Below are 19,361 nucleotides of genomic sequence, written 5' to 3'. Positions count from 1 at the left end.
CCCTTACAGCGCCGAGCACGGCGAGCCGGGAGCCCTGGCTCCCAGCCCTACCCCACAGCACAAACAAGGGGACCCCCGGGACCGCCCCCGGGACCGCGTGGGAAGGGAGGCCGTGGGAATGGGGGTCCCGGGTGGGAGAGGAGGTGGGTCGCGTGTCGTGCTTTGGGAGGGGAGGAGGGTTGAGGGTCTCGAGTAGGAGAAGAGGTGCTTGGGGTGGGGGTCCCCAGTAGCAGGGCAGGGAAATCGGGTGTCCCAAGTGTCAGGGGATGTGGGTCGGGGTCCCGGGTAGGAGCGGAGGCGTGTCTGAGATCCCGGGCGGGAGGGGAGGTGGCTTGAGGGTCCGAGGTGGAACGGGAGATAGTTGGGATTAGGGTCCCGAATGGGAAAGGACGCGGTTGGGGATGGAAATGTGGGTTGAGAAAAGAAGGGTCCCGAGTGGGAGGGAGGTGCGGGGAACCCCTCGGGGTGGAGATCCCGACGTCCCTACCTGTAGCGCCTCGGGGCCGGGAGCGGCGTCCCCTGCCCGCAGGAACCCGCGGCTGAAAAAGCGAAGGAACGCGATGAGGAGCCGTGGCACCATCCCGGCACCATCCCGGCACCATCCCGGTCCCGCGCACCCCCGCACCGCCCGCGGGCTGCGGGCACGCCCCCGCCGCGACACGCCCCGTCACGATACGTCCGATCACGACACGCCCCGCACCTGCTGTGCGGGGCAGCGGCTCCGCGGGGTTCTAAGGAGCGAGGATGGGCGGGGGTTGCGAGGTGGCGAGGGGATCGGGAATCACTCGCCGACAGGGGGTGGAGGTGCCCGAAGTGGGGCAAGGGTCGAGAGAATGGTCCCGATGTGGGAAGTGGGTCGGGATGTCACTCCCCGGTATTGGGAGGGGGTCAGGGGTGGGAGTCCCAGTGTGGGGTGGTGAAGGGGGGACCCGTGGTGGGGCGGGAGCGCCCATGCGGGGAGAGGATCGGGGCATCGCGCCCCAGTTTGGGTGCCTCCGCTCTGAAGCACGGGGCTGGTAGTGCTTTCCTCATGGTGCAAATGCCGGGCGTGCCGTCAACAATCCCCCTCCTTGTTAAACCCTTTCCTCGTGGGGATCGGGCCAGGAGTTTCTCCCTTACCCCTTCTCCCTTCTGGGGCATGTTTCACCTCCCAAGAAAGCGACCCCTGCCCCCTTAAAAGCTGCGCCTCCCGGATACGTTGGGGCGGCCTTCCCCTCATCTTCCCTTAGGGAGGGGCCGAAATCTCATCCCATCCCTTGCCCTGGAGTAACTCTGATGAAGGCCTCAGTACAGAAAGTCTTCCCTGCCCCCATCCCATAGGGTACTGAAGAGATCCTCCCTCTCTTGGATAGGGAGGGACTGCATCTTGGGGAAACCTCATAGGGCCCGTTCGCCCCCACTCTCCTATACAACCCCTCATTGCCTTCAGTGAGGAGTGACACCTCCTCCCCTTTCCCACCCCCACCCCCCTCCCCGAGACAAGTACCAGGATTTCGGGATGCTGCCCCTACCCAATGGCCCCAGGGAATCTGCCTGGAGGGTCGCCGAGAGCAGCCGTCACACGATGGCCATATGCCACACGGTGAGAGGGACACCGGCAGCGCGACAATCTCCATCCCTCGCCCTCGTCCTCCTCCTCCTCTGGGCAGAGGAGGGAGTTCTGGTCTGGGGGAGGATGGCCTGCTCTTCCTCCGCATCCTGGGGCTCCCCTGTCCCCAGGCACTCCCGTGTCCCTGCAGCCCTGTGTCCTTGCCCCTCCATGTGTTCCTGCTCCTCCGCGCCCCTGTCCCCAGGGTGCTCTTCAGGGACAGAGTGCTCAGGGGTTTGGCTGGTGGCTCGTTAAGGATTCGATCTCCTCCCATCGTCTCTCAACCCTCGTTAGGACAGGTCGTGACGAGGAAATGCCACCTCGAGGCAGTGGCCAAGCAGGGCAGGATTTAGGGACACTGTGCATGCTGCGCCCTCCATCTCGCTCCCTGCACCCAGGGCCCCGGGGTGCCGGGGGTCCCGGAGGAGGGCAGGGTGGCCAGCGGAGTCGCGGGGCCATCTAGTGGCCAGAACCACCGGGAGCTATGGGCGGCTGGTCCCGGGCACCCTGCCACAGCAACCCCGGCCTCCGGGTGGGGCTGCCCCCGGGCGTGACACACGGCACGGGTGTCTGTCCCCGGGGGTGGCACAGGATCATGAACACCTCAGCCCGACGCAGTCCCCCAAGGCAGCGTCTCACAGTGCCCCTCTTTCTGACTAGGACGCCACCAGAGCCGCTAGATCCCCAAGATTAAGGCATGGACTCCCTCGCTATGGGTTCACCCTCCTGCAGGGACCAAGGGTCACCCCAGCCTGGACAGGTCCTACTAGCACGGCTGCGGGTCCGGGTATCCATGAATAAAGCAGATGTCTGGTGGGAATAGCAGATTCCCTGTGAGGCCAGCAGTGGGAACACCCCAAGGAGCCGGGTGCTGGCAGGATCCATGCCAAACCTTGCACAACTCTGTCACCAGAGCTACCCACGAAGCAGCTCAAATCCAGCATAGCTGCCCAGGGAGCACAAAGTCATTGCTGGGCACAAGAACGCAGCACGGAACTGTCCCCAGCGCTCGCCCAGACGTGCCTGGGGACAGGGGGTGGCACACAGGGGTGAGGGACACAGGAGCTGCAGGGACACAGCGGGGGGGGATGGGGAGCAGGTAGTGGGGACACAGGGTTATAGGCACAAAGGAGACAAAGAGTGAGACACAGGTATAGGGACACAGGGAAATGGGACACAGGGATGCAGGGACTCGGGAGCAGGGACGTAGGGACATGGCAGTACAGGGACACAGGGACACAGGGGCACCTGGGGACAGAGGACTGGGACATGGGTGCAGGGATGCAAGGGTGCAGGGACTTGTGCTGCAGTAGCATTGTTGCATCCATGCATTATTGCTCATCTCCCAGTCAGTCCCCAGGTAAATATGAGGTGCTCCCTGGCTCTTCTGTGTGCCCCAGGAATGGCATCCCTTGGATGGGAACATCACAGCAGTCAGATGGACACACACAACCTCAGGACCTGGCCCTGGAGCTGCTGGGGAATAACTGTAGGTGCTGAGGAGAGGCAGCAGTGTGGGCTTCCCAGCTGGGCTTCCCACATTTCCGTCTATCCTGTAGTTTTTCCTCGTTCCCAACCTGGAGTGGCTCAATCAGTGCTGTGTGTCCTGTCTCTTCCTGGGAACTTGGGGAGCAGCCACCCCGCATCCCATCTGGAGGGTGTCTGATGGCAACAATGAGAATAAAGTTCATGCAGGAGAGTAAATATTAACCTTTATTCCATGGTAATGGAATATTCCACACCAAAGACACAGAGATAAACCCCACTCCAGCTTTTCCCTGGGAGGTGCTGGCAGCAAATGGTATCAAACTCCCAAAGCTGAAGATTTTGGGCGGTTAAGGCACCAAGAGGAGTCTTCACACCCTGTGTAACCCTGAAATCCCATTCCTGCCCATCCCTAGCAACTGCAGCAGCCTGCCCTCCGGACAGCATCTTTGGGCATACTGGACATACTGGGAGCACTGGGATGGGAGGAGAGCATGGCAGGAGGGCAGCATGGCTGGCTGTTCCCAGCTGGGCTAGGACTGCTGTGAGTCATGTAAGATCAGCAATGCTCCATTAAACTGTGGCACTGGTATGGACCCAGGGCCAGATGCTCGCTCTGGGGAGGCACAGAACTGTGCTGTCTTCTGGAGCATCCCAGTCCTTCAGGGAAAGAGGGGACACAGTGGCCAATGCAGGTGACACATGAGGCTGGGGTCCCACCCACTGAACAGAGATTACTGAGATTCAGCTGAGCTTGGGGGACACGGCCACTAACAGACCTGCTGGGTCTGTGAATGAATTGCGGTGTTATTGCTCTGGAGCTGCTAATCCAAGGTACACTGACAGCTCTAAATCCCATCAGAAATCAATCCATCTGCTCTTCTGCTCTTCACTAATCCCCACAATGGCACCCAATCGATATCCCATTTACTGCTCTGTGGTTTCCCCATGGATAAATCCCACCCAGTGCCCGGAACACAGCTGCAGTGCCCGAGTGGGGCAGGGAATGCTGCAGCGCAGGGAATGCTGTGGGACAGGGAATATTGTGGCATCACTCACCTAAGCAATGCCAGGCATAGTGCTGGGGGTGCTCGGAGGCTCCATGGCACCAGGTGGGTTCATGGCACAGAGCTGCCGGGAGCAGCAGGAGTTGGGAATGTGTGGAAGCAAGGAAGAACTGTGCCTGCAGCTGTTGTGCACGTGTGTGAGTGTGTGTGTGCACCATTGTCACCCTCAGAAACACCAGCACGCCGGCAGGGTGGGATGCAAGATCTAGGTGGATCCTGCCATAGGTTGATCCACCACAAGAGCCACAGCACCGAATGATCTGAGGCTGGGAAGGGATGGGGGTGTCCTGGCATCAGCCCCTCTGTGGGGATGGCCCCCAGAGGTGCCAGCTGCAGGGACCTGCTTGCATCAGGTCTGGGGCTTGGGCTATCATTGGATTCAAAGTAGGGTAACAAAGGAATAAGGAAGGGATGGAGAAGTCCTGTGCTCTTCAACATCTTTATAAATGACTTGGACACAGGATTGGAAGTTCAGACTAAGCAAGTTCACTGACAATAAAAAACTGGGAGAGGCTGCTGACAAATTGGAGAGTTGGACAATCACCAAGTGTGTGAAGTTCAACAAGGATTCTGCACGTGGGATAGGACAACCCTGATGTATGTACTGGGAAATTATTTGCTGGAAAGCAGTGTCGTGGAAAGGGACCTGGGGGTGCTGGTCAACAGTAAGTTGAACATGAATCACATGAGACACACCCATGTCCTAGGGGGGCATCAGGCCCAGCATCACCAGCTGAGTGAGGGAGGGGATTGTCCCACCCTGCTCTGCACTGGGGCAGCCTCACCCGAAGTGCTGGGGCAGTTTTGGACGCCACAAAATAAAAAAGACATTAAGCCACTAGAAAGAGTCTAAAGGAGAGTAACGAGGGTGGTGAAGGGCCTTGAGGGGAAGCCATATGAGGAATAGTTGAAGTCACTTGGTCTGTTCAGCCTGGACAAGAGGAGATTGATGGAGACCTCATCACAGTTACAACTTCCTCATGAGAGGAAGAGGAGGGGCAGGCACTGATCTCTTCTCTCTGGTGACCAGTGACACTCCCAAGGAAATGGTCTGAAGTTGTCAGGGGAGGTTTAGGTTGGGTGTTGGGAAAAGATTCTTTACACAGAGGGTGATTGGACACTGGAACAGCCTCTCCAGGGCAGTACCAAGCCTGACAGAGTTCAAGCAGCATTCGGACAGTACTTTTGGGCACATGATGTGACTCCCAGGGATGGTGCAGGGCCAGGAGTTGGACTTGATGCTCCTTGTGGGTTCCTTCCAACTGAGCAGATTCTGTGGAGGAGTGATGAAGAGATAAGGAAGGGCCCAGCTGAATGAGTGATACCACCGATGAGTAAGTGACAGAGCCCATAGAAGGGTCTCTGTGGAGACAGTTCAGAGCACGGTGGAAGCTGGGGTCCACCAGCAGCCCACACACATGACAGGGCTAACTGGGGGGACAAACGGGACGGCAGAGCCCTGCTGATCCCACTGTGGTGCTCAGGTCCCTGTGGGGCTGAGATGGCTCTTGACTCTCTTTCCATACCTCTCTCCCAGCTCTTTGGCTGCTTTCCCAGCTGACTCAGCCAGACCTCATGGACAAGCTCTGGGCATGGTTGCCACCAGCACCTTCAGCCTGGCTAGTGGGATTTTATCTCCTGAGTCGCACACAGCCTGTCCCATGAGACGATCCTGTGTGGGCAGGGACGGAGTACACCGGCACTGTACCCTCAGAGGGGTGAGGGAGAGGGGACATCCATGGGGACAGACTGCATCCAGGGGGTTAGCATGTGCCACGGTGAGAGCGTGCATCCAGGGGGACAGCGTGTATCCAGGGGGACAGCATGTGTCCATGGGGACAGACTGAATACAGGGGCACAGCATGTATCCAAGGGGACAGCATGTGTTCATGAGGACAAATTGAATCCAGGGGGAGAGCATGTGTCTGTGGGGACAGCATGTCCAAAGGGACAACGTGTATCCGAAGGGACAGCGTGTATCCATCAGGACAGAGTGTATCCATGGGGACAGCATGCATCCACAGGGACAAGTGTGTCCATGGAAACAGCCTGAATCCCAGAGGACAGCATGTGTCCATGGTGACAGCCTGAACCCAGAAACACAGCATGTGTCCAGAGGGATGACCTGCATCCAGGGTGATAGCATGTATCCATAGGGACAGCCTGCATTCATGGAATCAGCACATGTCCAGAGGTACAGGTGACATCCATGAGGACAGCATGCATCTGTGGGACACCCTGTGTCTGGAAGAACACTACACACCTGGGGATGTAGTGTTGCTGCTCTTCCTCAAGACAAGCATGTGTCTTGAGGAAGAGCAGGTGTCTGAAAGGACAGCACGTTTGCAGAGGGACAGCACATGCCCATAAGGACAGGGGTTGCCTGGAGGGATAGGATGTCTGGAGGGACACATGGATTTTGAGGAAAGCATGTGCCAGAATGAGAGCATGCAGCAGGAGAAGGGACAGCAGGTGCCTGCAGGACACCGTGTGCTGGGGGTACAGCAGCCCCTGAACATGCAGTGCCACACCACTATTCCAGGTGGCCCAGCAGCAATAAGGAAGATCCCAGCCCAGCCCAAGCAAATGGAGGACAGGAATTGACTGCCAGATTAAATAAAAGATGAGGAGATGACATCCGTTTGCACTGGCTATGTCACTCCAAGCTGACCCCGCTCCAGCTGCAGGACACAAGGACTTGGCCACCAGCTCTCACTCATCCCTGCCACTCTCCTTGGCCTGTTATTTATGGGTGACAATGGAGTGTGGTGCCACCATGAGCACCCAGGGATCCATTCAGTGACAAAGAAGCAGGCCTGGTTCACACCAGCTTGTAGACCCCAAAGAAATGTGGCACACAAGGAATAGGGTCCCTGTCCCTGTGCTGGTACCTGATCCTACAGGATTCTCAAAAGTAGGCATGAATTATAGTGTCACTTAAGAAAGGGATGTTCCAAGCCCTGACTCCAAGGATGCTCTGAGCCCTGTTCCAATGGGTGCTTCAAGCCCAGATCTCAGGGGTGCTCTGAGCCCTGATCCCAGGGGTGCTCCATACCTCAATCCTAAGAATGTTCTGAGCCCTCTTCCTGGGGATGCTCTAAGCTCTGGGCCCCCAAGGATGGTCTGAGTGGTGATCCTGGGACACTCTGAGCCCTGATCCAACTCTGAGCCCTGATCCAACTCTGAGCCTCTCTTCATGATTCCTCTTACAGCTTTCCACTGGTGTGCCCAGGATTTTTCTCCCCACTCAGTACAGCTCTCCATGGGCATCCCTTGCCATCTGGATGCTTGTTGCCATTGTCTCACCTGGCACCTGCCTGCTCCAATTCTCCCTCATCATCTCTTCTGTTAGCAAAGCAATCACTCCCCTGTTCAACCTGGATTAAAGCAGTATTACTCACTTGTTTCCTTGCTAGTTCTCTTCCAATTAATTTGTTCCTCGCTTTTATTTCCTAATTAATTCTTCAGGCTCTTTGGCAAGGAAACAACAGTGGTGCCCAGGGTCTCAGGAAGGAATCAGGATTAATTATCCCAGTGGGAATGAGCAGAGGGGAAGCAAAGCAGGGGCTTAGCCCAGGATGGGGACAGGGATCTGGGCGGAGCAGTATTCCCTGGACCACCCATAAGCATCCCGTACAAAGGAGAGCCATGGGATGAGGGGTCCACAGCTTACATATTTTCCATCTTCCTTTGGGAATGTCGTAGGGACAAAATTCTCACAGAAATCAATATGTGGGGGTTACCCTAGAGGCAGGTTGAAGTGGGGGACCACGTCCTGCAAGGGTTAATGCACAGTACAGCACAGGGTGTTGGAGCTAAAAATACTGTGCCTTTCTTGGGATTTGCTCCAATGACTCATTCCTTTCTGTAATTTATTGCTTGTTACATAATCACTTTCATTTTCAGCTGGAGAAAAATGGAATATGTTTTTTTCCCTTTTCTTCTCTTTTTTTAAATGAAAAGGGCATTTTAGCACATGAACACCAGCCATTTTCCCAGATCTTCCAGGCATCTTCCTGGCAAAGGGCTGGCATGCTGCCGCTGGCTCCAGCCTTCATCCAAAGACTGCTAAGACCATGGTGAGCTCTGGGGTCTGCTAAAGAGGGAATGGGGAGTGAGAGGCCTCTGGGTGCTGGGAGGGCAGAGCACCCTGGGGGCAGCTCAGTGGGAGGTTCTGGGATGGGATGGAGGGGCTGGAACTGCCTATTGTGCCCATTGCCCAGCCAAGGTGAACACCCCCTGGCACAGCTGCAAGGGCACAGCTGGGCTCCAGCTGCATCCCAGCAAATCCAGGGCTGCATCCCAGCAATCCTAACATGGTGCTCCAGCAATTTGAGCACAATGGCCTTGCAATCCCAGTGCTGTGTCTTAGCAATCCAGGGGCTGCATCCCAGCAAGTCCAGTTGTGTGTCCCAGCCAGCCACTGGGTTTGCTACATCCTAAAAATCCCAATGCTCTGTTCCGCTGTGCCCAAAACAGTGTTCCAGCAAGCCCAGTGCCATCTCCCAGCAAATCCAGTGGCATGGCTTAGCAAGCTCAGCACTGCATGCCAGCAATCCCCTTGCTGTATACCAGGAAGGAGAGAGTATCGTGCTCCAGCAATTCCAGTGCTACTTCCCAACAAACCAAGGGTTGTGTTTCAGCAAATCAAATGCTGTGTGTAAACCCAGAACTGTGTCCCAGCAAACCCACTACAATGTCCCAGCAAATCCCAGTGCCATGTCCCAGCAATCCAAGTGTCTGCCAGCACAGCTGTTCCCACCAAACCAGGGCAGGACACTCCAGCGGGAAATGGGCTCTGGCTCAGGCCCTGGCTGGGATCATCTTCTGGCAGAGAGGTGAGAACCCCACTCTCTACCAGCTCCCCTGCCACCTCCACAGGGGGGCCAGGAAGCCTTGTGTTAGGAGCTGCAGCCTTGGAATTTGCCAAATGTTTTATTTGTGTAGAAACGCAATTATGTTAATTAAAGCATATCTGTAATTACAGCACTTAGTGGCCTATAAGTGCACAAGTGACTCTGGTGACTTCAGAGAAGCTGGAAGGCTGGAGAGTGGCTTGGCCCCAGCGCCAGAGAGCTCTGTGGAAGGGCAAGCAGCAGTGTCCCCATGGGGTGACACTGCTGGCCCCTGTCCCCTCTGCCAGGGATGGAGCAGTGAGATGGGATGCTCAGTACCCACAGTCACATCCTGACCAAGCCACAGTCCTGCTGCTCTGGGGGTGAAGGTAAAAAGACAAATATGCCTCCAGCACCTCAGGGATGAGGGAACAGGAAGAAAATGGGGCCCTGAGGTGGACAACAGTGCGTGGGCAAAGGGGATTTTTCCGGTTCTGCAGGTGGCAGGGGCTAAAGAGTGTATCTTTGAGGGGGAAATAAATGGGAAAGCAGAGAAAGATGACAGCTGGAGCAGCAGCAAACGAGCTCATGGAATGGCTGGGATCACATCCCACAGTCTCCAGGCAAAGAGAAGGGGGGAGGTAGCATCTGTCCCCACCTGAATAGAACCCTTGTTGTGTGCAGTGTGTTATAGGGGCATAAGGACCCCACAGGGAACATGGTCTGGGGCACAGGAAGGGCACAGGAAAGCCTGGAGCAAGGCAAGCAGCAATGGTGGGGCATGGTGCTCTGGCATGGCACTCCAGGATCCCCACACACCCAGACACCTTTCCTCCATCACCAGAGCAGCCAGCCTCCCAGGCCAACACCTGCCAACACGGTTTCCATCTTCCCCAGCCTCCAGCAGTAACAGAAAATTCCTGCAATTGCTCAGTCCAGATCAAAAACTTTTCACTGGAACCAAAGGATTTCACCCTGCACATTCACAGGAAGATCCCAGCATGGGCACTCGTGGTTAAGCAGCACCCTGGCATCTACAGGCAAGAAAGGCAGGGATGGCTGCTGATGAGCTGCCAGGTTTAATTTGAAGCCATCGTGAACCCTGCGCAATTCCAGACCTGCAGAATAATGGGCAGGTGCTGCAGAATGCTGGGCAGTGACAAAGCAGCTGGCAGGAGCGTGGTGGGAAGGGGACTGGTGGCACCAAAGCTTTGCCGGGTGGGATTTATTTGCTGAGCAAACGTGTGGAAGCTGTTGATCCGGCTGCAGAAGGCTGAGCCCTGTTTGCTTGGCAAACACACTGCTCCGGGTGCTCCGCCCTGGAACATCAGGTCCTGTGCAAGCAGCTGTCCCCACTGCCAGGCTGGGAGAGCAGCTCTTGGGGCTGCCAGGGGCCACAGGAATGCAGCTGGCCCTGGTTATGGGGCTGGAAAGCCTGGCAGCCCTGCAAGGCTACAAGTCCCTGTGCACATTGCATGGCAGCCCTGCAAATCCCTGTTGTATGGCATTCCTCTAAATCCCATTCCTGTTGTACAGCATCCCTGCAAATCTCTATCCCCACTCTACAGCATCCCTGCAAATCCACGAGGCTGCCAGGAGCAACAGGAATGCAGCTGGTCTCAGTGATAGGGCTAGAAAGCCTTGCAGCCCTGCAAGGCTGCAAATCCCTGTCCCTACTGCATGGAAGCCCTGCAAATCTTTATCCCTGTTGCATGAAATCCTTGCAAATCCCACCACCATGGGCACCTCCAAGCAAAGCCACCAGCACCCCAAGGGAGCCAAGCCAGGCAGGAGCATAGCAAGGTGAGAGAGAAGACACACGATTACCCTGAATCCCTGGGGAATCATCCTTGGATAAATGCAACACTACAAATGCTGCCCACTCATCTTTCAATTAGTCCATTTAGTCAATAACTAGGCAGGGGGGGAAAGCTGCTGTTGATGGTGGTTCAGCATGTGTTCATCACCTACCCTTTGTGCTTTTTTTTTCCTTTCCAGCATTTTTCCCCTTAAAACTCTCCATGAACCACAGCTCCCCAGGAGCAGGGATCGTCTCCCAAGTAACACCACAGATTTCTAACTGGATCCTCCATGTGTAAACATGACACAAGTGGGAGTCGCCTACTGGGCCAGGACTTCTACCCAAATGATTCAAATACTCCCATGAGCCAGAGTTAGTGCAGGGAGTAGGAACCATTTGTGGAGGGACAAGAGAGGACACAGCTCAAAGCCACTCACGCCTTGGAGGCTCATCAGGGCGAGAATGGCTCTGATTCTTTCAACCTATTTCCCAGAGCTGAGTTGAGCTTTTAACTTCCAAAGCCTCAGCTTTCCCTCAGAGGAGGGGAGGGGGCAACTGGGGATGGGGATTGGCTGTGCAGACTGTCAGTGGTTGGGCTGGTGTGGGTATTGGGAGAGAGATGGAACTGGCAGAAAGATGCAGCTCAGCCCTGGGACAGGCATGGAGATCCCATACGGAATATGGAAACAAAATTGTTGAGGTTGGAAAAGCCCTCTGAGACTATCAAGTCCAACCACCCCCCAGCGCTGCCAAGCCCACCACTAACCCACGTCCCCAAGTGCCACATCCACAAAACTTTTAAATCCCTCCAGGCATGGGGACTCCACCACTGTTCTAGGCAGCCTGTGCTGCATCCCTTCAGGGAAGGAATTTTCCCTAATATCCAAACTAAATCTCCCCTGGTGCATCCTTCTGGGTTGGTCTCTGGCACAGCAAAGATCCCACTGGTACTGGGACCAGTGCCGGAGCACGTCAGGCTTTTAATCCTTGATCGTGCTTTCCATTAATTAATGGCTTTTCTGTGGTTGAACTGCTGGCTCCAGCTTCCCTGCCACACTGTGCCTGGACAGAGCACTGGCAGGACGGCTGGCAGCCAGGTGCCACCTGAGAAGAGTCCCCAGCCTTGTCCTCTTCCTTGTGTCACAGTCCCTGTGACAGGGCTGGTTCAGGAGCCAGGATCCAACTGAGCATCACAGGTAAGGATGGAAACAGGGTTCCCAGAGTGTCACCACTGTCCCTCCTGAGAGCACAGTGGTTCTCTGCTGTGCCTGCAGATTTGGGGTTGCAGGAGGGAGGGGACTGGGGGACATAACTGGGGTCCCCCTGCCCACGCTACAGCTCTCTGCACTCTCATCTGGCACATGGAGCTCGCTCCAGGCTGTGTGCACAGCAAAGCACACCATGCCTGAATCTGCACTTCTCGCCAGCCCACGGACCTGCTGTCCCTGTCCCTGCCTGCGCAGCGGGGGAGAGGGGGTTCTCCAACAGCACCAAGCCCCCACCTTCGCAGAGCCCTCCATCTTCACCACAACAGCACACCCACGCACCCCAGGAGCCAGCTCCCACACTGTTCCTGGGGGAATGAGACCTTCTTTCCATCCCTGCATTCCCTCAGGAGCAGCACAGTGGGGTAGGTTCCTTCATCTCCTTGAAGTGGAGGAGATGGTCACAACTGGGGTCCATCAGGACATTTCTCTGACCTCTGGGTTCCCAAATGATGTGAAGCTGCTGGCACTGGTGGCCCCTCTGCCTAGTCTGCAGCGTGGCACAACACAGCACGGATCCCACCTCAAGGAGTGCAAGGTGTGTCCTGTTGATCTGGTAGGTGCAGAATCAGTGACAGGGACCCATGGCCATTCCCAGGAGCATAATTTCCCTGGAGACAGTCAGACCCAACAGCAGGCCCCCTCAACCTCTTCCTAAGCCTTGCAAGGTTAATTATACCCAGTTCCCACTGTGAGCAACTTGTTTTCTGTGGCATCCTCTGGAGCAAGAGCTCACCCGGCTCTGCTGCTGCATCCAGCTGCATCTTGGGTCTGACCAAAGGAAACAAGCACCCAAAAGGCACCTTAATGCCTTAGTGCCCTTGGCCTGATTTGGGGGAGTGCTTGGCCCTCAGAAGTTTAGCTGGCATTTCCACATGGGCACTTCTCATGCCTCCAGACCTGCTTTATCCACAGCCAGCACTATTTTTCCACACTTGAGCTTTAGCAAAATACTCCAGTTTTGAGGGTTTAATCCAGCAGTCTTGCTGACTCAGCATCTGTCCGGCTCCCCAGTCAGGCCAAGAAAAACCAGACCACAGGACAGGTCCCAGAGAGCCTCTGGCTCTACCGAAGGGGCAAAACCATGGATGGGAGGGCCACAAGGCTGTGCTGATGGGGAAAATGAAGCATATTCTGTGCAGGGAGAATGGAGCACTGCATGCCTTTGTCCTGGCAGACCCAACACTAAATCTAGTCTAGCACTAACCTTAATGCTAGTCATAGATCTAAGCATAAACCTACACCTAGCCATAGCTCTAACTCAAAACTTAGATCCAGCCTAGCTCTAAATACAAACCTAACTATAACTCTAACACTAAACTAATCTCTAACACAGATGGTAACATTAACCAGCAGCATAGTTCTAACTCTAGCCCTAAATCTAATCCTAGGCTAAGGGTAACCCTAAACCTTATCTTAAATCTAAATCTAAGCATAAACCTAAAATTAGTACTACTCCTAATACTAACCTGAGCCTTAAACTTAGCCGTAGACCTAATGCCAGCCCTAGACTTAACCCAAGCTCTGACACTGTTCTTTGATCTAACCTGACCCTAAATTTTTTATCTTAGCCCTAGACCTAACCTTAAAGCTAAACTTAGCTTTAGCCTTAACCTTAAACCTATCCTTAACCCAAACACTAGCCCTAAACTTGATCATAGCCGTAAACCCAGACCTAAATTTAGTCCACATTTAGCATTAGCTCTGACCCTAACTCTAACCCTAATCTTAGATCTACCCCTAACCTTAGCTCTGATGCTGACCCTAATCCCAACCTCAGGCCCAGCTTCAGCTCCTCAGCAGCCAGAGGGAGGCCAAGCTCTGCCCCTGAGGTGCCGCAGAAGGATCAAGGGGATCCCCACATCCTGCAGCTCCCAAGGATGTTCATGCTCAGGATCCAAGACCCTCCTCTCACCATCCACGGGAGTTTCAGCCCATTGCAAGAGTTCCTGGCTTGAGCAGCTGACAATCAAATTCTTGAAAATTGCCATCACCCTGCTTGAGTCAGATTAGGGATGCTGGCAGTGGCACTGTTCCCCATTATTAGCACCACCTTCCTTGACCCAAATTTCTTACTTAAAGCCTTCATGGCTTCCACCTGCTTCCTCCATGCAGGGAGGATGCTGCCATCCTCTTGTCTGTGATAACACTAGTAAAAAACATGGGGAAAGACCCCATTTTGGGGAGAGCAAGGAAAAACACAGCAACACCCACAGTTTGTGTCCTTCCAGCCAGGCTTGAGCCAAGTATTGGCTCGAGGACAGGGCTGTGGAGACATCCTCACTGTGGGAGTAACTACACAGGGCAGCTCTGGTGTGAGGATAAACCCCAAACCACCAAGAAGCTGCAGAGATGTCCCAGAGCATCACCACCAAGCAGCAACATCCTAACCAGGCTGATCGATGCCACCGCTTGGCAGTGCTCCATGCCTCAGAGCCAGGCTGGGGACCATCAGACCAGCAGGGGCTGCAAATCCCTGTGTTCCCAAATTCTGGCTGCTCTGCCTGCTTTTGCTCTCACAGGCATTAGGGCTCTGCTGCAATGGGGTGAGATTAAGTGTGCCTGGCATAAGGAGGGGTTTGCGTGGAGGTTTTCATTGGAGCATCAGCATCCTCACACCATAGCAGGCAGACATTGAACTTCTGGGGACATGGACATGTCACCCCCCAGACCCAACACCACAGCCAAGTGAAGCACAGCCACATTAAGCTGGCACCAACTCAAGAGAAGAGAAGGGGAAAGAAAACCCTCCACCAGTCTCTGCCTTTCAAATGCTCCTTATAAATATCTTCTCAGTGTCTTCTGAGTCACCCAGCTGAAATGCGTGAGTTACTAACAGCCTAGGAAGGGGCTGGGATGAAACTGAGAGCCAGGGAGACTTCTGGCTAAGTCAGCACTTTGTCCCAGAGCTGCACCGGCAGCTGCTGTTTACTTTTCCCTCCTTGGGTGGAGAGCAGAGGGCTTTGGGGATGCTTTGGGGATGCTGAAACACATAGCAAGGCTGTCCTCGATGGCCACAATGCTCAGGCTAAGCCCTAATTCAGCCCCAGCCTCAGCCAAAAAAGTCAGGGTTTAATAGTTTCAGTGGGAAATGCAACCCATGCCACTTCCAAATCCCTCTTTTTGTTCTGTTTATCAAAGAAAATACAAACTGACAAAGCATGGAAGGCTTGATTCCACCCAAGATTCTCCCACGTCCTTCCTCCCCTCTGACTCCACACACCAGTGATGCGGGCAGGGCTCAGAACACGGGTCCAGGAGCAGGATTTGGTACTGGGAGCAGGATTTGGGGACAGGAGAGGACCAAGGGCCAGCCTCAGGGACATTCCTGAGCCAACACTCAGCGAGTCCCAGAGGCTGCCATACTGGTCCATTCCCCAAGGATGCTGTATGGATGACAAGGTCCCCATCATTTTGGGGACAGCTTCCTTCAAGATGTTTCCAAACAGCTTCCTACACCATTGTAGACTTTCCTAGAAGGTCAGATTGGATGAGGAACAACCTGGTGTAGTGGAAGGCGTCCCTATCCATGGCAGGGATAGAGGAACTGGATGGGCTTTAAGGTTTTTTCCAACCCAAACAAATCATCCCCCAATTCAGGCTCCAGCCCCCCCAAACATCAAATCTTGCTGTCATCACCCATTCCAGCAAGGCATATAAGACCCCCTACCCACTCCTGACACCTTGGCTGAGGGGATCTGAGCTCCAGGCTGCCTGTTGCCCACACTCAGCAGCTTCTCCACTGGCTGACCCCGCTGCTGCTGCTGCTGCTGTGCAGATGGAGCCATGGGAGCAAACAAAGCCTCTCCCAACACTCACTGTCCAACTCACTCCCCCCTCCAGACAGGCCCATTCATTACGGTGCACAGGCAGAAAGTCCCAAGCAGCTCCAGCCCTGCTGGCATTTCTGTCGGCAGCCCAGCACAGCTCCCACTGACCCACGTGGGAGCTGGGAATGAGACAAAAGCAAGGACCAGGGTCAGAGGGAAGCAGGAGGAAAGACGGATTCCCAGAAGTTGCTGCTGCATCCACCAATGCCCCCAAGGAATTCTGCATTCAGCCCTAGATGGATGCTTAGCCTCCCAGAGCCCCCAGAGCAGCGCAGCTCACAGGGGAGGTGCAGGGCTCTGCTGTAGATGATGGCCAGGGCACATTTGCCAAGGGTCCTCACTAACAGAGCCAGAATCTGGTCCAGTTTCCCACACTTCCAAACAACTGGCTACTCTGAAGCTGAAGATGGTCAGGGAGATGTGCCAGGGTGATAGAGGGGAAATTTCTCACTCACTCTGGAGATCTTCCATGGACAGGTGCAGGGTGCTGGGAAGCTCCTGTCATATGTAGAATGCAGGAAGCTTGCAACCAGGAGTTTCCCCTCTATTTTCCCTGCCAGGTACCTTCAGGCTCCAGAGCTGGGTGCCCAGGCAGGTGGGTGATCCTGAAGAGCCCCAGTTACAAGGGCAGAAAGAGCCTGAGGCTCTGAAAAACCCAGAGAACATCACCTAAGAACCCCAACAATGGGGGACCGGGTTAACCTCATTCCACTGAACCCTGGCAAGCAAGTGCCTGGGTGTGAGCAGAGCCATCCTGGCTAAACTGACAGGACAATGGAGCGATGGAGTGGGTATTTTCCGTGGCAATTTACACATGCAGCCCAGGGACTAGCAATAACCATGAAGGGTCTGGGGGGTTCTTCAGGGGGTTTGACAGCTTGCTCTCACCTTTGCAGGTGCTCCAAGGCTTCCTAAGGGTGGCTGAGCCCAGCTCATGTCCCCTGCATCCCAGTCAGTGCTGTGCCCTGAAGGAAGCCCTGACCCCTCCCAGCCTCTGCTGAGCTGGATCCTTCCCGCAGGGAGGCTCAGGGCTGCATCTCCTCCTCTGTGTTTTCCATCCGCAAAGCTTCTTCCCCAGCCCTGGCTGCTGTCAGATGCTGTGACAGCAGCAGCTCCAGGCACCCTGACACCCCACCCACCTCTAACCAGGTCAGCGTCCACCCACCCGGGAACACACTTCTCGGTGGGAGAAAAGGAGGAAATGGGTTAAAACGTGACCTGGATAATGCTGCACCTGTATCCCCTTGCAAAAAAAAAAAATACACCATGAACATGGGAGAGCTGGGCCACCCCTGGGTCCCAGCCTCACGCAGCATTGTCAGCCAGCATCGAACACGGCAGGGCTGGAGTGGAGGCAGGGAGCAGGCAGCACCCCTCCCCACAGCACTGATTTCACCACTGCAACCTCTCCAGGGAGCACTGCAGGGTCAAGGGCATCATCCTCTGACAGTTCTTGGGAAGCTTATCTATATACCCCTTGGGGTTTACAGGAACAGGGACAAGGACATATCCTGGGTAAAAGGGGAAAGCAGCTGGACTCACCATTCCTACCTCAGGGCAGCTTAAGGGGCACAGCCAACCCAGCTACACCAAGCTTTTCTGTCATCTACTTCTTTTAAAAGCCTTTAAACAGCAGCTGAGGCAGGAGGGAACATGGGGATTGCATGGCATTTCAAGACCTTTGTGTGTTTTGCTTAAAGAAAAGGACGTGCACATGTTCAGGCAGCACCAGGGAAGAATCTCTGCAGGGAACAAAGCACACACAGCACCAGGGAGTGAGCCAGGAGAGCTGAGGGAGGGATGCTGCCAGCAGAGACAGCCCCAGCACCCACAGAAGCGTAGGAGGATCAGCACCTACTGGGGCCTTGAGAAGACAGATCCAAACCACACATTGCGTGTAGGCAAGAGAGATGCTGGAGGGTATTTTCTATGGAGAGGGACAAAGTTCTCATCCAAAGGTCAACTCATGAAGGTGCGAAAACCCAGTGAGGGAAATGTGCAGCGCTGGGGCAGGAGTGGATGGAAGCTTCCCTGCACCCCAGTAGTCTTGTCATCACCTAAAGCACCTGCTCTAGGAGACCCGAGGCTGTGCCCCCTGATTCTGTGGTCCTGGTGTGGGCTGCTGAGCCGGGCAGTTCAGCCAGAGCCTGAGCATGTGGAGCTGGCACTGTCAGACAAAGGAATCCAAGCACTGAGAAACCTCCCTCCTTTTTACCCTAGACCTGTACCTCTTTCCTGTGGTTTAGCTGGCAATGTGGGATCTGCTTCCACTGGAGTAGGGGGAAAAAGGATTAGGAGCACCCCAGATGTCTTGGTACCCAGGAGCCAGACCACCCATGCACTGCGAAACCATCCATGCATCGCCTGCTCCCCAGCAGCTGTGAAGCCTCGTGAGCGCTGCACGTGCGTGTGCACAGAGATGGGGGTCTCCACCAGCCCCAGCCAAGCCTGTGGGCAGTGGGAATTGAGACACTGCAAGCTTCCCGTTAGCCAGCTCAGCCCCTCTTCCCACGTGGGCTCTTAAGAGCATCACCCTTCCCTGCTTCCAGGGAGCACTGTCATCCCTCAGCAAGGTCACTCACGCTCTCACACAAAGCCCCTTGTGTCTGCTGCAGCATGAGACCACCATGACCCCTGGAGCCGTATACACCCCACCTTGCCATATACAAGGCACTGTGACACCAGGACCCCCAAAGCTCTTTGGTGAGTGGGTGGGTGTGCAGGGGGTGGCTTCTCTTGCCCTGGGTGAAGCTGCCAAAATCACAATTCAGAGGCCTGACCTGAATTTCACAAAGCCCCCCTACTGCCCACCACTGGGCCATGAGCCTTCCACCCTTGCAGGAAATCATCATGGGATGAGGGTGATGGGGAAATGGGGATTCCATTCACACCAGCCTTCTGGCACAGAAACACCAGTGATGACCTGCCCCAGAGCTAACATAGGTGGCCAGTGGCGAATAGGGAGGGGTCGCAGCCTCCTGACATTTCCCTGCCAACCCCCTCCCTGACAGCTGTGAGGCAGGAGGAACTTTTTCCTATGTCCCTGACGTCTCCTTCGCTCCTTTGCCCAGCACCGCTCCCAGAGCATCCCTCCCTCTCGGCGTGGTCCCCTATCCCCGGTGCCGGCGGGAGGGAACTCACATGTCAGATGCGGCCGCCTGGTACGGCTGGCTCCGGCAGAGGATGGAGTGTCCGCAGCCCTGGCCCATGGCTCTTGCATGCTTCGGCAGCCCTCCCAGCCCCGCCGCCGCCGCGCCCGATTCTCGGTGCTGGCTGGGAGCGGAGACTCTCGCCGCGCTCAGCTCGCTGCTGTCACCGAGCCCGATGCAGCGCGCCGAGGCGTGCGGGAGGGGAGGACGGAGCGGGGGCGACGCTGATTGACGGCGCTGCTGCGGTTCCGCGGGGTTGGGCGGGGGCCGAGCCGCTCCGCGGAGGGGGCGAAGGGGCCGCACCTGCCGCCCGCCGCCGCCCACCCCGGACCGCACCCGGC

At 55.6% G+C, this 19,361-nt stretch overlaps 1 protein-coding gene across 1 annotated transcript in view; it reads right to left on the bottom strand.

The window, feature by feature from the left end:
• The window catches only part of PDE2A (phosphodiesterase 2A), a 41,712-nt gene extending 22,351 nt beyond the window's left edge, over window positions 1-19,361 (bottom strand). The window contains exons 1-2 of the mRNA XM_063393692.1: window positions 19,013-19,361; window positions 488-539 (exon numbers count right to left, since the gene is read on the bottom strand). Of these exons, the coding sequence (XP_063249762.1) occupies window positions 488-539; window positions 19,013-19,080 (120 nt within the window). The 5' untranslated portion in view covers window positions 19,081-19,361. The remainder of the gene's footprint in view (window positions 1-487; window positions 540-19,012) is intronic.

The sequence above is a fragment of the Prinia subflava genome, chromosome 3, assembly GCF_021018805.1.
Source record: "Prinia subflava isolate CZ2003 ecotype Zambia chromosome 3, Cam_Psub_1.2, whole genome shotgun sequence".
In the NCBI taxonomy this organism is placed as follows: Eukaryota; Metazoa; Chordata; class Aves; order Passeriformes; family Cisticolidae; genus Prinia; species Prinia subflava.
This window is presented reverse-complemented; position numbering and strand designations above follow the sequence as displayed.